This window comes from Culicoides brevitarsis, chromosome 2 (assembly GCF_036172545.1).
Source record: "Culicoides brevitarsis isolate CSIRO-B50_1 chromosome 2, AGI_CSIRO_Cbre_v1, whole genome shotgun sequence".
Classification (NCBI taxonomy): Eukaryota; Metazoa; Arthropoda; class Insecta; order Diptera; family Ceratopogonidae; genus Culicoides; species Culicoides brevitarsis.
In genome coordinates this window covers 33,846,757-33,862,694 of record NC_087086.1, presented here as the reverse complement: position 1 = coordinate 33,862,694, position 15,938 = coordinate 33,846,757, and the positions used below count along the sequence as shown (strand labels likewise).

At 27.5% G+C, this 15,938-nt stretch overlaps 1 protein-coding gene across 1 annotated transcript; it reads left to right on the top strand.

Moving 5' to 3' along the window:
- The first annotated feature begins 9,639 nt into the window (after positions 1-9,639).
- On the top strand, positions 9,640-15,426 carry LOC134828996 (dexamethasone-induced Ras-related protein 1). The gene is made up of 4 exons (XM_063841988.1): positions 9,640-9,751; positions 10,844-11,037; positions 13,954-14,143; positions 14,994-15,426. The coding sequence occupies exons 1-4, from the start codon at positions 9,744-9,746 to the stop codon at positions 15,424-15,426; spliced, it is 825 nt and encodes a 274-aa protein (XP_063698058.1). The 5' UTR covers positions 9,640-9,743.
- The last annotated feature ends 512 nt before the right edge of the window (positions 15,427-15,938 follow it).

Sequence of the window (15,938 nt, the reverse complement as noted above, 5' to 3'; positions counted from 1 at the left end):
AATATTTTTGGATAGATTTCCTTACCTGATTCACGGACAATTTAAGAGTAAAATACCATCAATTTACCTTTGAAAGAAGATTGACAGAGATACAAGACTGATACTTTACAAATCCATGGTTGGCTCATAAATTATTTACTGCAGCTCGATATTGATTTTGAATAATGAAACTGATTTAAATGAATTACAAAAGGTACAAAACCATTACCAAGCATTAAGATCGTTGACTGAATCTGAAAAATAAAAAAAAATAATTAAAAATCGATATAAATTTAAAAAAAAATTAAAAAAAAAATAATTTTCAATTATATATCCTTAAAAAATTTATTTTTTAAAATTTAAAAAAAAATTTTTTAATTTTTTTTAATTTTTTTTTTAATATTTTAGAATAACTTTAAAAAAAAATTAATTTAATTTTTTTTTAATTAATATTAAGATTAAATTTTTTTAAACCTTTTTTTAATATAAAAATTGAAAATTAAAATTTTTAATATTAAAATTGAAAATCAAAATTTTAAATATATAAAATTAAAATTTAATATTTCAAATAATAATAATTTAAAAATTTTTCATTTAAAATTTTAATTTAAATCCTGCAAAAAATTTAAATAAATATTTTGTCACATTTTCCCGTTAAAACGAACTTTTTCCCATAATTTCCTGCTTTAACAATGAAAAATGTCACAACAAAAAATCCCATAAATATAATTATTTTTATGTTTTGTTTAAACTGTTAAATCCTCTCTTTTTTCGACACATCCTTTATAAATATTGGAAAATGTTATTAAAATTCAATTTATTATCCCGTTATTATTATAACTTTTAAACATGATGATGAATATTTACCGCACTTTATCCACTTTTCAGCTTCGACAAGGGATTCAAAATTTATCGTTCACTCGACATCAAACGAAAATGCTGGAAAAAAATATGTAATAAAATAAAGTAAAAAAGTGTCGATAACCCTCTTAAAGATAAATAAACTCCTACTTGTGGTTACATATTTTTTTTTCTTTTCGGAAGCTAAAAGCATTGAGAAGAGACCAAAACATGTCTTAATAGCTTCCTTTCTTCGTCTCGAATTTTTTTTTGTGGCAATTTTTTTTTTCTTCTTCTTCAGCAGAACAACAATAATCATAAATATAAATATAAAGAGGAAAAATCGACACCAGATTAACTGTCAGAGTTCGTCCTTCTTTTTTTTTTCTTTATATTTCTTTGCGTCGAGTAACTCGCAATAAAATCGTAAGAAATATTAGACCCATGTCATGCACGCATTTTTGCCATCATCATCATCGTCGTCATACAATAAAAATAACGAAATAAAAGTGGTTTGGGAAGAATTTTCGTTTTCCGTCACGATAGAACGATGCAAAGTGAAGACATTTAAGAAATTCAATTATTTTTGACACAATATTTAAATTTTTCTCGAAGGTCCGGATAAATTATCCGATGGATACTTTGATTTTCTTGCAAATGCGTCGTTGTTGTCATCAAGATACGCACCGAAAACAAATCACAGCACGAGGCACAGAGGCAAAAAAGGGATTTTATAGGATCGAATTTTTGTCATTTTTCTCGTGCGTGGTTTGTTTCATCCGAAAGATTAAGACACGAGAAGACACAAGACATGCGGTTTTATTGTCAATATGTTCTTGTTACATATTTCGTCTTTTTTGTCGTCTTTTACTGCTTCTTGCAGTGGGTGGATTAAAATGCTTTTGCCGGAAAATTTCCTTTTGTGTCGAAAGATGAGGGTTCAGGACACACGAGACCTTGAAACTTTTCTAATAAACGAAATTTATGAGCTTTTATAACATTTTCCCTGATATTTATTTTATTTCGTTTTATTATTTGGTGAATTGCGTTCAGATGTGGCTCCGTGCGAAATATTCATGAAGTCACGTGTGTGATTTGTTGTTCTTTTGCTTCGTCGGTTGTTTCTGTGAGGAACGGGAGAAAATTTTATGATTTGATTTTTCGCCTGTTGCTCCCTTTTGTGCGCGATGATTTGTTGGAGCTTTGCCAACTTTTTTTTCGGTTTGATTTAACGGCAATTCGTGAAAACGAAATTTGACGTTGAAAGGAAATATGAGATTGACGTGAAATGAATATTGTAAAGTGCGTTGCTGTTCGATTGCGAGAATTTTCGGTATTTAGGTATTAAATTTTTGTACATTTTTCTGAATTTTATATTTTTCACATTTTATTTTTTTTCACAATTTTTTTTTTATTTAATTAAATTCATTTTTTTTAAATTAATTTTTTTTTACTTAATTTTTCACAATTCCATCATTTTCAAAATTTGTCACTTTTTATTTTTTTCGTGAATTTTATTTTCGAAATTTTTCCTTTTATTTTAAATTTTTTACATTTTTTTTTTATTTTTTCTGAGTTTGAATAATTTATTTAATTTTTAATATTTTTTTAAAAATATTTTTATAAATCAAATTTTTTAAAATTAAATTTTAAATAATTTAATATTTTTTTTAAAATTCAATTTAATATTTTGCATTATAATTTTTTTTATTATTTTTCACAATTTCACACTTTTTAAATTTTTTCATAAATATTATTTTTAATATTTGTCACTTTTTTATAACTTTAATTTACTTTGTTTAATTAATTTAGCTGTTTTTAATTAAATTAATTATTTTTTTTTTAATTTTTATTACATTTCAACCATATTTTTATTTTTTTTTTTCATTTTAACTTGATTAAAAACTTATTTTTAATTTTTCCCGCCAAAAGTAAGATCTTCAAATTTTGACTGCTGAAAGATCTTTTATTTAGTTTAAAAAAAATCCGCTAGAGGACTTATGTTAAATTTTCCCGCCAAAAGTGAGATCATCAAATTTTGACAGTTAAAAGATCTTTCAGCCAGTTTAAAAAAATTTCCGCTAGAGGGCTTATGTTAAAAAATCTGACATTGATCATTTTGATTCGTAAATTCAATTAAATCCCAATAAAATAATTAAATGACATCAAATCAATTAAAAAAAGGTCTGGAAAATCCAAATTTACACGGAAACTCATTGATGCCATGATAATCAAATAATCAGTTGTTACGACGACTTAATTACTGTCACATGTGAACTCATGCAAACTAATTAGTTTTTTTGCGAACAAAATTCACCCTTTTTCCCTCTCATAATTTTGCACTTTATGTAGGCAGAATGCCGGCATGGAAGCCGATCCGATCCAATGATCCGAAAATTTATTCAATTATCTTTAATTGATTTGTGCACACAAAAATTATTTTGACGCTTGCCGTTCTACGTCGTAAACAATGATAAATAATAATGATATTTTATTGATACAACCTTTAATTACCGATTTGTTCCCTTTTTCCCATTTTGTTGATAACGTACACTGACAATGACGGAAAATTTTCCATTGAATGCACGCTCGAAGGATTTTTCTGTAAAAGCATCGACGAGGCAACGGAGTAATATCATTTACTTTACAGAATGTCTCACATTCCTGCCATGTTCTAAGGAAAAATTTTATTCATTCCTCGCAGGAGGAAAAATCTTTGCAAACAAACTTTTGCTCGGCGTTTTTCCATGACAAAAAGTGCTCCAGATGTCAATTGTGTCATTTTTTCCTTTCAAAATGCGCCTTTGAGGATTTTATGACAAAAAGTTTCAAAGTTAATTCAATATTTAAAGTAAATTTTTTGCATTCAGTAGCAAAATGATCAAAAATGTATCTCAGATTTTTTATTTTTATTTTGTTACATTTTGGAAGCTGTTTGTCTCATTAAATTCATACAAAAAAAAATTCCTTTAGGCATTCGTTGCTCTGCTTGTTTGTTGCTGTTCTGTCTTCGGTAACAAACACTCGTCGTCAGCATGTTCTCGTGTAACATCATTGAAAAATGAAAGGAAAAAGGGAAAAAAATAAATAAATAAAATATTTTCTTGTATTTCCTTTTTTCAAGGGCATTTCCATGAAAAAATGCTCCTTTTTGGTTTTTTACTTGTCTGTCCTCAGAGAATTTATTTTTTAAAAAATTTTTAAAGGGTTATTATTTAACTTTTGATCGAAAAAAAAATAAAAATTTAAAATTAATTAAAATAAAAAAAAATAAAAACCACGTGACCAAAATTTCATTAAAACTCGTAAAAATGTTTATCAAACCACGTGACCTTTTGTTTATAAAAACTTTGAGATCAGCTTTAAACAATTAAGTAACTTTTGTAAAATTAATTATTTGTTTAAAGCTGATCTCAAAGTTTTTAAAAACAAAAGGTCACGTGGTTTTTACATAAATTTTACGAGTTTTGTTAGAATTTGGTCACGTGGTTTAGTAAAAATGCATTTTTTGAACTAAAATACGTTCAAGTTCGTCTTTTCTGGTCATTTTTTTGCTTTTCCATTCGAGTGCCATCACACACACAACACTCCAAGAGACTCATGAATGTTTCCTCGTTGTTGTTGTTTATGAGTCGTAAATTTTGTATCTTAAGACGAAATTTCCTATTTTCTTATTTTGTTATTTTTTTTTTGTATTCGGCGAAAAAAACAAGACAAGACAAATATAACGATGTGCCATTCACTCAAACTCAAGTCTGCTCAAGTCACGGCGCCCAAGACATGTGGGAGGAGAGCACCTAATGTGATCCAATCCAATTTTTGTTCGTTCGCTTGATGATCAAGAGCCATTAAAAAAGTGTAATAAACTGGAGAATAAACAAAAAGAAAAAAAAATTGGATAATGGGCATTAGATGACTTTCAGGAGTTTGGTTTGCTCTATGGCGGATTAACAAAATTCATTTTTAAGTCGTCATGATTGAGTGATTCGAAATGCTTCGTGTTTGCAGAAGAGATGGTCAATCGAATGGAATGACGAAGCACGAACGACGTTATCGAATGTTTTTTTTTTGTTTCTTGTCAAATCAGCAAATTGGACGTTTTTTCATCAGTGATGGGTGAGTTGAGTTGATGAGAGAAGTAAACAAAAGTTAACTTGAAAGAAAAATTATCTAAAAATAAACAAAAAAATAAGATTCACATTTTTGTACTCCTCATCCTCATTTTGACAGGTAAAGATAATTTTTAAAGATCAGCCCTCTAGCGGAAAATTTTTAAAGCTTAAAGATCTGCTAATTTATCAAATTTAAAGATCGATCTTAATTTTTTTTAAAATTTTATTTCGGTAAATTTAAAAAAATTAAGAAAGATCTTTAATTTTAAAAATTTCAAGATCTTTTAAGCTTCAAAAATTTCCCGCAAGAGGGCTGATCTTTAAATTATCTTTACCTGTCAAATATGGATGAGGAGTATAAAAATGTGAACTTTTTCTTTATTTTAGGTTTTTAATGAATGAAAAAATTCAAGATAGAGCTTAAAGATCGTACAAATGGCAATTTTTTTAGGGATGCCATTTATAAAATTTCACATTTTTGTACGCCTCATCTTCATTTTTGCGACAATTTAACACATTTTAATTAAAATTCCTCCAATCGTTGTAAAATCTATTTAAATTCTCAAGTTTCTGAACCATATGTGATAAAAAGCAGATGCCACACACGCAAATTACTCGTTAAATTCCAATTTTTATTGCACAGCTGGAGAACTTGTTGAACGAAATTCACGCGAAAGCCACTCAAACTATTTTCTTTCCATTTTCTCTTCAAATTTTTTTCACTGAACAAATAAAATGTCGCACATCAGTTCACCAGATTTCTCAATAAAATTTCCCATCTGTCTGCCATCAAAACGGTAACTTGTTCAAATCTTGCAAAAATTAATTTCATTTTTTTGAAAAAGTTTAAACACGTAGAAAATTTTCACTCCTTCCTTTGCTGTCATGAAAAATCTATGCATTTATTAGTCACGTCACAAAAAATAAAAAATTGCATTTTTCATCTTGCATTAAAAAAAAAATCATAAAAAATGAACTTGGGCAAAACGCAAAAAAAAAATAGTTACAAAAGAATTTTGTGCGGATTCACTTTGACCTGACTCGCCGCATCGCGGGGAATTTTTACACGAGACATAGCTAACGAGAAAAGAGTACGTGCAAGCACAAAAAACGGTATAATATTAAACTTTTTGAATAGTTTTTCTTTCCCTCCTTCCCTTTTTACTCCGATTTTGCCTTTTTCACGTCGAGCGTCGTTCACGTCGAGAGCGAAAAATATGCAAATAAGTTTGGAACTTTTTTCAAAGGCGCAGCATTTTTCTCATCATCTCGAATCGTCGCTGGGGATTTTCACTTATTTTTGTGGTTCAAGCGAAAATAGAAAAACGATAAAGGTGTTGGATATTGGTCGCGTTGTAATCTGCGGCATGATGATTCAGTCACGTCAGACAGAAGAAGAAAAAAAAAGAAAAAAGTGATTATTGGTTCGTCGCCATTTAACGACTTGCTACATTACGGTTTGGTTGATTTTCGTGCGAAAAAGACAAAAGCAGATTGAAAATTGTGGAATGTTTGATGGAATGAAGGATTTAAGCGCATTTTGAAAGTTTTTTATGAAATATTTTGTAATTTTTCTCGAATTTTTATTTTTTTTATATTTTTTTTTTAACATTAATTTTTTTTAAATTTTTTTATGACTTAACAAGCTCAAAAAAATTTTTTTTTTAATTTTTCAAAATTTTCTGATGCTTTTTTCAAGATTCATCATTTTTCATTAAATTTTTCAATTTTTTTTACAATTTTTAAATCTTTTGAAAGAAATTAAATTTTTTGAATACAAAAATAGCTTAAAGAAAATTAAAAAAAAAATAAATAAAAGAAAAATTCGTGGGAAATAAGTCACATTTTTATAAAAAAAAATAAAGCAAATATTAAAAAAAAAAATAAAAAAAATAAACATTAAAAAAAAAGCAGAAAATTAAGAAAAACTTGAAGAAAATTCAGAAAATTCCTTTTCAAAAATTTTCTGCTTTTTTTTAAATATTTGCTTTAATTTTTTTTAAATATTTGCTTTAATTTTTTTTAAATAAAAATTTGACTTATTTTCCTTGAACTTCCTTTTATTTAATTTTTTTTTTCAATATTTTCTAACAAAGTTAGTTTGAAAAATACGAGAAAAATATAAAAAAAAATTATTAAATTAAATTAATTTTTTAATTTATTTTAATTCAAATTTTTAAATTTAATTTCTTAATTAATTAAATTTAATTAATTTTTTTTTAAGAAATAATTTTTTTATATTTTTTCTTAATTTTATATATTTTTTTTAATTAAAATTTTCTTAAATTTCCCAATTTTTCCTCAATTTCGAAAAAAATTCTACTTTTATCGTAAATTCTCACGATTTTCGCATTAGGCGCCATTTTCAGCATAAAAACCACATTTCGCCTCGAAATTTGATAGAGCAAGAAAAAAGAAAAAGTCGTCAAACAACGTCTTTATCCGAAAAGAGGCATTCTTTTGTGTCTCGTAACATTCCGACACAAACAATAAAATATTATATTATTCCACCTTTTACGCTCGAAATATAAATTGGTTACCATGAGGAGCGAAGAGAAAGGCATATGCATGTTTCACAGACAAATTTTCGCATCGATCTCTATTTTTATCACGCCTTTTCTTGTTGATACTCCAGTTTTGTGCCGAAGCACAGAGTGAGAAAAACATTATTGAAAGTCGTATTTTTTTGCCATTTTTTGTTTGCATTGAATTGTAAGAGCTGACAAACAAATTACTTGCTGAATACCAAAACGAACATTATTTGATTTTTTTTTCTGCTTATCTAGGTGTTTGTGGAAAACGAACGTTATTTGTGGTGCATTGAATATGAATGGAAAAGAGGTCCGCGTGTGAGAATCAAATATTCATGGATTTTTGTGCTCGTGCAGGCTTTTTGCCGCTTCATATTCAATTATTAGTCGTACGACAATGGAAGACGTTATTAAAGTTGTCGCTTCTTTTTTTCACGTGACACACATAGAAAAATTGTAATAAATATAAAAAGTGACGTCGGTGTGCTGAATAAGAGAAGAAAGTAGAAGAAAAAGACAGACAGAGGCAAAATATGACATGCACAAAGGAAAGTCAAGAGAGAGGAAAGAAGCGCTTGAGAGCACTTCACACCATTTTTCTGTCGTTCTGTAACGTTAAAAATTGGATACGGCCATAATTCAATTGAAAAGGTTTTTTTTCATAGCAAAAAGTGGGACGTTTAATGAAAATATTGTCAGTAAATAAAGCTAAAAAGTGCTTTTGAGTGGTTTTTACTTTTGACACTTGACAGTTATTTCAAAGGAATTTTTTAATTTTTTTTTTCCTTTAGAAAATTTTTTTCTTTAAAATTGTAAAATTTCGTTTTCAAATTTATTTGACATTTGACAGCTGTCAAAATATTTTTTTTATCAATTTATCTGTGGACTTAATTTCCAAAATCTTGAATACGATAAATAAAAAATTCAAAAAAATTAAATTTTTGGTAAGGAACAAAATTTTGACAGTTGACATCTGTCAAAAAAAAAGTTTTTTAAAATTTTTAAAAAATTCTGAACTTGAATGAACGGATTTTTTTTTAAATAAATCATAAAAAATATTATATTTCTGAAATCAAAATAAATTCTTAAAAAAGTAAATAAAATTTTTGACACTTGACAGCTGTCAAAAAATTTTTTTTTTATTTTAAAAATTTTTGAGCTTAAAGGAACGGAGCTTCTTTAAAATTTTTTAAAAAAATAAATTCTGACAAAAATTAAATAAAATAAATTCTAAAAAAAGTATAAAAATATTTGACAGCTGTCAAAATTTTATTTTGTTAAATACTTGCAAATTTTGAACTATAGGCAATGGTTTTTTTTCAAAAATTATTTTTAAATTCTAACCTAAAATTTAATTTTAAAGTTAATTCTTAAAAAAAATATTAAAAATTTTGACACATGACAGCTGTCAAAATTTCCTTAAAATCGAAAAATGAATGTCAAAAAAAAAATTATTGAAAATTTTAAAAAATTATGTTCATGAAAATTTTTTATCTTTTTTTTTTTTGATGGTTGACAGCTGTCAAAAATGACATCAAAACGTCAAAATTAACCGAAAAATCAAATTTTTACCGTTAAAATTGTCTTTTAAAAGTAAAAAAAAGCGCTTTCGTTCATTAAATTTCCTCTTATTAACGTGTCATGACCCATTTTTACGTAAATTTACTCTACATTTGTGTGTTTCTTTATTTTCTTTGACTTTTTAAGTATGTGTCACAATCAGAAAAGGATGACAAAGGTACGAAAGGTAGATTATAATGGAAATGTTTTGAATAAAATATCTTGTCAAAATGTATTTTACTTGCATGATTTGAGGCAAAAATGTGTCTCGTGCACTCCTGACAGGCTCAAACTTTCACGAGAACTCGTATTTCCCACGCGTCATTCGAAACTTTTGCAATTAATTCTGAAATTCTCTCATAATCTCATTTCTAATTTACTTTTTTTTTTATTTTTGTTGCAGATACCTTTTTAGCGAGAATTACGCGAACGAAAGAGCATAATGGGATCACCGTGCAATCGCACAAAACGTCACATCATGGAAATGGGTGACAAAATTTCCTCTTTCACGATCGATTGTTCGAGTCGCTTGAATCGGTGCACGTCGTGGTTGTGCACGCGATCGAGTCGTTTGCATCAGAACGGAGGAAATTCAGGGGAATCAGAGAAACAACGAACACCTTCTGCCTCGGAAGTGCATCATGGACCGGGTCCAAGTCCAGCGGGATCTTGCGGAGATGATGATAGTCATCCGCCGCCGAAGAATTGTTATCGTCTCGTTATGCTGGGGTGAGTACAAAGGCGACGATGACGGGAAATTATTTGAGATTGTTAAATTTCCTTCCGGTTGTTAGTGCTTGAAAATCATGGAGAAAGTTTTCGTAAAAAAAATGAAGATGAATAGAATCGCTTTTCGTTTTAAAAGCTCTTGAGTTTTTTTCCGAATGCACATTTTGAATTTATTTTCAAATTTATGGTGTCCCAGTTTACATTTTTATCCCAATGTTCATTTTAAATTTTGTCCCAATGCACATTTTGATTTTTTTTTTCAAATTTATGGTGTCCCAGTTTACATTTTTATCCCAATGTTCATTTTAAATTTTGTCCCAATGCACATTTTGATTTTTTTTTAAATTTATGCCCAATGAGCATTTTGAATTCCTATCCTATTGAACAATATTAATTTCACCCCAATTAAAATTTTACTTTTTTGACCCAATGCACATTTTAAAAATTTTCCCTAATGCATATTCTAACTTAACGCTCAAAGAAAAATTTGAATTTGTATCTCATTTTAATTTTTATGCTCAAATTTACTCAAAATAGAAGTTTTGCCCCATTGCATATTCTTAATATTTTTTTTATTTTTGACCCAGTGTACATTTTTAATTAATTTTCCTCAAATAACTTCTATTTTTTGTCCCAGTTTACATTTTTTTCCTTTTTATCTCAGTGAATATTCTTTACTTTTGCCTCAAATGAAATTTTTTGACCCAGTTGACATTTTAAAAATTCATCCCAGTTCACATTTAACTTTTTTTCTCTTTAAAAATTCGTTAAAAATGCACATCAGCAAAGATATAATAAAAAGAGAGCAAAGGAAAGAATAACACAAACAAAAGGAAGGAAAAACTTTTTATTAGACTTATAATTTAATTTGTACTTGTAGCTACACGAAATCTGCTTTAATATATCCTGCTCTGTTGTTCTCCATTTTTTACTCTCGTTTTATCGTCGTCGTTCGTTCATGCAAAAAACAAACACAAACACACATCAACATAAATATTAACAAAATGCACTTTTTGTGTTCAAACATTTATCTTTGTATTTATTTCTGTCATTTTTTTGCCGCTGCTGCTGCTGCTCGTTATGCAAATTCAGGTCTGCTCGTGCGGGAAAAACGTCTCTCGTGGCAAGATTTCTCGGCGGCAAGTTTGAGGACTCGTACACGCCAACCATTGAAGATTTTCACCGGAAATTGTATCGCATACGGGGCGAAGTGCATCAACTGGATATTTTAGATACATCCGGCAACCATCCGTTTCCTGCCATGAGACGACTATCATTTTTAACAGGTATGTAAATAATTTGATTTTTTCCCCTCTCGATTTTTCTCGCATGAAATTTTTGTGTGCATATCCCACGCGGAATCGAATTGACATGATGTCAATTAAAAAACATTGAAATGTTGCATTTCCGGGGAATTTGATTTTTTGATGATTTATTTTTTTGTGTGACAAAGTTATGCAATTTAGCTTGAATAGATTGCAATGAAAATGCGTTAGAGAGGAAGAATTTTTTCAAATAATTTTTTTTTTATTAAAAATTGGAGGTAAGAATACTTAAAAAATAAAATTAAATTAAATCAAATAAATAATAATTAATTATTTTGTTTTTAAAAAATATTAAAATTCATTAAAATTTAACTCCTAAAAATTTGTATTTTACGAAAAAAAATTTTTTTTTACAATTATTCAATTATTTTTGAATAATTTTTTATAAAATTAAATTTAATTAATTTAAAATAAATATTTAATTTAATTAATTTGAAAAAATAAATTAATTAAAAATCAATTTTAAAATATTTTAATTATTTTTTTTAATTTAAAAAATAATTAAATTTAATATTTAATTAAAAAAAAATTAAAAATTTAATTTAATTAAAATTAATTAAAAAAAAATAAAAATTTAATTTTATTTTAATTAATTATAAAAATTAAAATAAATTAAAAATTTAAATTTAAAAAAAATTAATTAATTTTTATTTAATTTTAAAAAATTAAAAATTCATTAAAATAATAAAAAATAATTTAAAATAAAAATCCTTTTAAAAATTGACGGAAAATTTCAATAAAAAAACCAAAAGACGTCAATTTAAAAAAAAAACAATTAAATTTTCTACTTTCAAGGTTTCGACATGCCCACAGTCGATAACCTTTCGCCATCACCCACAGCAGTTGACTACTTATTTTTTTGTGTTCGCCGCCGTGACTCATTCACCCACTCAACAAACTACAAACAACTCGATACAAAAAATCCCATTCAAGTTTTAATAATAATTATTGTGAAAAAAAAGAGTTTTTCATTTCATTTTTCTGCGAATATTTCTCTTTTTATAATTTTTTTTTTGTAATTTGTTTCACTTCCACATAAAATTGCATTTTATCGACTAAAAACGACAACAACGTCGCAGCTAGTTATTAAATTGAATTCTACGAGAGAAAATTTTAAATGAAAACTTATGTTAATTTTATTATTATGATGATTATTTTATTTTTGCGAAATCTGCCTGAAACGAATTTTCTGCGCGGTCGCACAAAACAAGAAAAAAAATAAAAAACTTTTTAAAATCAATTTTCGTTTATTAAAGAGCATAAATTTGATTGACTTTGATCGCAGCTAATGAAATTATGTTTCGAGGGAAAGATGTTTGGTGCGTAAAAAAATATGTTCAAGAGCGGAGAAATTTTTTTTCGAGAGACGAAAAATAAATAAATAAATAAATGAAAAAAAAAGGTTTCTCATCCGAATTTTATTATGATATTTTAACTGCTTTCGGAAAATTAACCTTTTTTTACCTTTCGTTCCTCTTCTCGTTTCCTTTTTTATTATTTTTATCATCATTTAAGGGCATTACACAATTTTTTTGTGTGTCTTCTCCCGTAAAAAGGCACAAAGGTGTTTGATACTTTTTTTTCTGTCGTTTCTTTGTCGAAATTGTAAAGGGATCCGCACATGCATGACAAAATAAAAATTGTTTGGATTTGGGTGACAAATTGGTGAGTTATGTCTGTCATAGTTGACATAGTTTTGAAGAGAATGACCTTTTTTCTTAAAAAAAATAAATTAAAAAAAAATCAATTTTATGCTGAAATAGAAAAAGAATTGTGAAAAGTTATTCAAATTTTTAATTAAATTAAATATTAAAATTAAAAAATTTTTAAAATTCATGAAAAATAAATTTTAATATTTTTTTTTAATTTTAATAAAAATTAATTATAAATAAAATTATTTTAACTTCATTAAAATTTATTTTAAATTAAAGTTAATTTTTTTTATTTTAATTTTTTTAAATAAAATTTAATTAATTTAAAAAATTTAAATTAAATTAATAAAAATAATTAAAAAATTAAAATAAAATTATTTTTATAATTTAATTTTATTTTTAAAATTTAAAATTTAATTAATTTTAAAAAATTATAAAAAAATATTTTAATATAAATTTTAATAAAAATTTATTTTAATTTATAAATTAAATAATATTTTGAATTAAAGCTTAATTAATCAATTTTATTTTTTAAATTTAATTTATTTAAATAATTAAAAATAAGAAAAAAATAAAATTTAATTAATTATTTTTTAATAAAAATAAAGAAAATTAATATAAGTTATTGAAAAAAAAAAAAAAAAAAAGTCGAAAAATTAAAAAAAAATCGGTTCAAAAATCTTCTTTAAGCAATTTAACGTTAAATTTAGCCAAAAAAGATACTTCTAACAGATTTCACTTCACAAACTGACAACCTTTCACAATTGTCCGACAATTTCTTCTGGCATATCAAATTAATCTATTTACCGTTTCCATGTTTTAATAAAAAAAAAAGATGCAAGACTGTAACAGATGTCTTTCTCACCCAGACACAAAATGAATAACGGCGACATCCGAGTGGCTGTGGGATGATTTTTTTTTCTCTTCATTTTCTTCTTGTTCTTCGTCTCGTACATTTCTTTTATATGGGGAGCGTGGTAATGAAATTAGTGCGTGACTTATCAAGAAGATCAATTGGGAGCAAGAAGAAATCAGAAAAAGGTATCACGGCGGGATTATCGCACGTGTTTTGTCCGCATCCGATGTTGATGATGATTATGATGTTGTTATTAAGATGGGAAAAAAAATCTTGATCTTGGACTTGAAAATCGATTTTTTTAGATGACTTTTTGATTACTTCGATGACTATTGAGTTAAAAATAATTTCTCTTTTTTTGCTTTTCAGGGGATATCTTCGTTTTAGTTTTTAGCATGGATTCGCGCGAATCATTCGAGGAAGTACAAAGACTGAGAGAACAGATTCTGGAGACGAAATATAGTGCATCTCTGCCACAAACACAAGGCACGAAAGTGAAAAAAGTCATACCGAAAGTGCCGATGGTGATTGCCGGGAATAAGTGCGACAAGGATATGAAGTAAGTTTAATTAAAAATTTAATTTAAAAAAAAAATTGACATTTTTTAAACATTTTTTGAAGAAAAAATAATTTTTTTTCATAAGATTAAGTCTTTTAAAAAAAGTCACGTGGTTAGAATTTAGAAATTCGTAAAGTTTTTAGCACTTCTACTGACAAATTCTCGATAAAATGAGAAATTTTTGTTATTTTTATCAAAACCCATGAGAAAAAATATTTAATTTAAAATAATATTGAAGATTTAATAAGTCACGTGGTTAAATTGACCACGTGGTTCAAAATTTTTAAAGCAGAAAGAAAATTCTTCTAAGATAATAATTTTAATTAGAATTAAACCTTAATGGAATTTTTATAAAAATAAGTTAAAATAATGCCGATTGAAGATCAAACTGAGGCATTTAAAAGTCACGTGGTTTCAAAAAGTCACGTGGTTCATATTTTGGTTTTCTAAAGGTTGGAATTGTTTTTAGTAGATAAAATTTGATCAATATAATAATTAATGTAACTTTTTAACGAAAATTCTTAAAAAAGGGTTAATTTCAGATTAAATTGACACATTTATTGATCACGTGGTTTGAGAAAGTCACGTGGTTCATAATTTGAGATTCGTAAAGTTAAAACTGTTTTCAATTCATGAATTTTGATCATTAGAACCTGTTAATGTAACTTTTTAACAAAAATTCTTAAAAAGTGTAAATTTAAGATGAAATTGATGAATTTATTGGTCACGTGGTTTCAAAAAGTCACGTGGTTAAATTTAAAAATTGAGCAAAAATTTAACTTTTAAATAAAAATTCGTTTTTCTCAATGAAAATTTTTAAAATTTTCTCTTTTAATATCACTTTTTACAGAACGGTCACCGTCGAAGAAGTCGAAGCCTACGTAAATTCGCAAGACAATTCGTGCGCCTTCGTCGAAACATCGGCAAAGAAAAATCTGCATGTCGACGATGTCTTTTACGAGCTCTTCAACGTGGCTAATTTGCCGCTCGAGATGGCACCGAATCACCATAAACGCGTAACCGCCGCCTTTGGATCGCCGTGCACGTTGCCGCCCACGCAGCACAGCAACACGCGCACCAAGAAGGCGCTCAGCATAAAGCGTAAGTTAAGTGATGCGTGTGGTGTTGCCGTTCATGTTCGACGTCCTAGCATTCGGACAGACCTCATGATAATGAAAACCAAAACGAGTTCATTGGGTGACGGATCCAGTTCGAGTGCCAGCAATGCATTTAACTTCAGTAAATTAAGTAGAACAACAACGGCTAATTGCACGATACAGTAAACGTTGTTGCTCTAATTAATTTACTTCTCACTTTCTTTCCTTTTTTTCTACACACTTTTCTCGCTGTTTGAACAACTCTCTTCTAATTATTAAACACGGAACACTTTCTCGAGGGAAAAGCAAAATCTGTCCATCGGGCGGATAGAGAAGAAAAAAAAACCGACGAAGAAGAGGAGAATCAGCTAAACTTTACACGAAAAGGATATAATTCAGTTTAAATATTCATGAATGATGTTGTTCTCAACCACCTGCGTTTATGATCCTCTCATTTCCTGTCGTCGTTCCGTTCGCACAGACACAAATTTTAAAGCAGCTCCAGTTACCCCCAACCAAGTGCGGCAATAATGCATGAGTTAACAGGTGTCATTAAATAATACAGTAAGGAAGTGTTTCGTCTCCTTTTGCTTATGTCTACAAGTTTAAGCACTTGGGACGATAAACCATGAGAAATGTTGGGGAAAGTTGTGAGAGAAATTAACACGATGCGAAATAAAGTGACAGTCTCCTTGGAA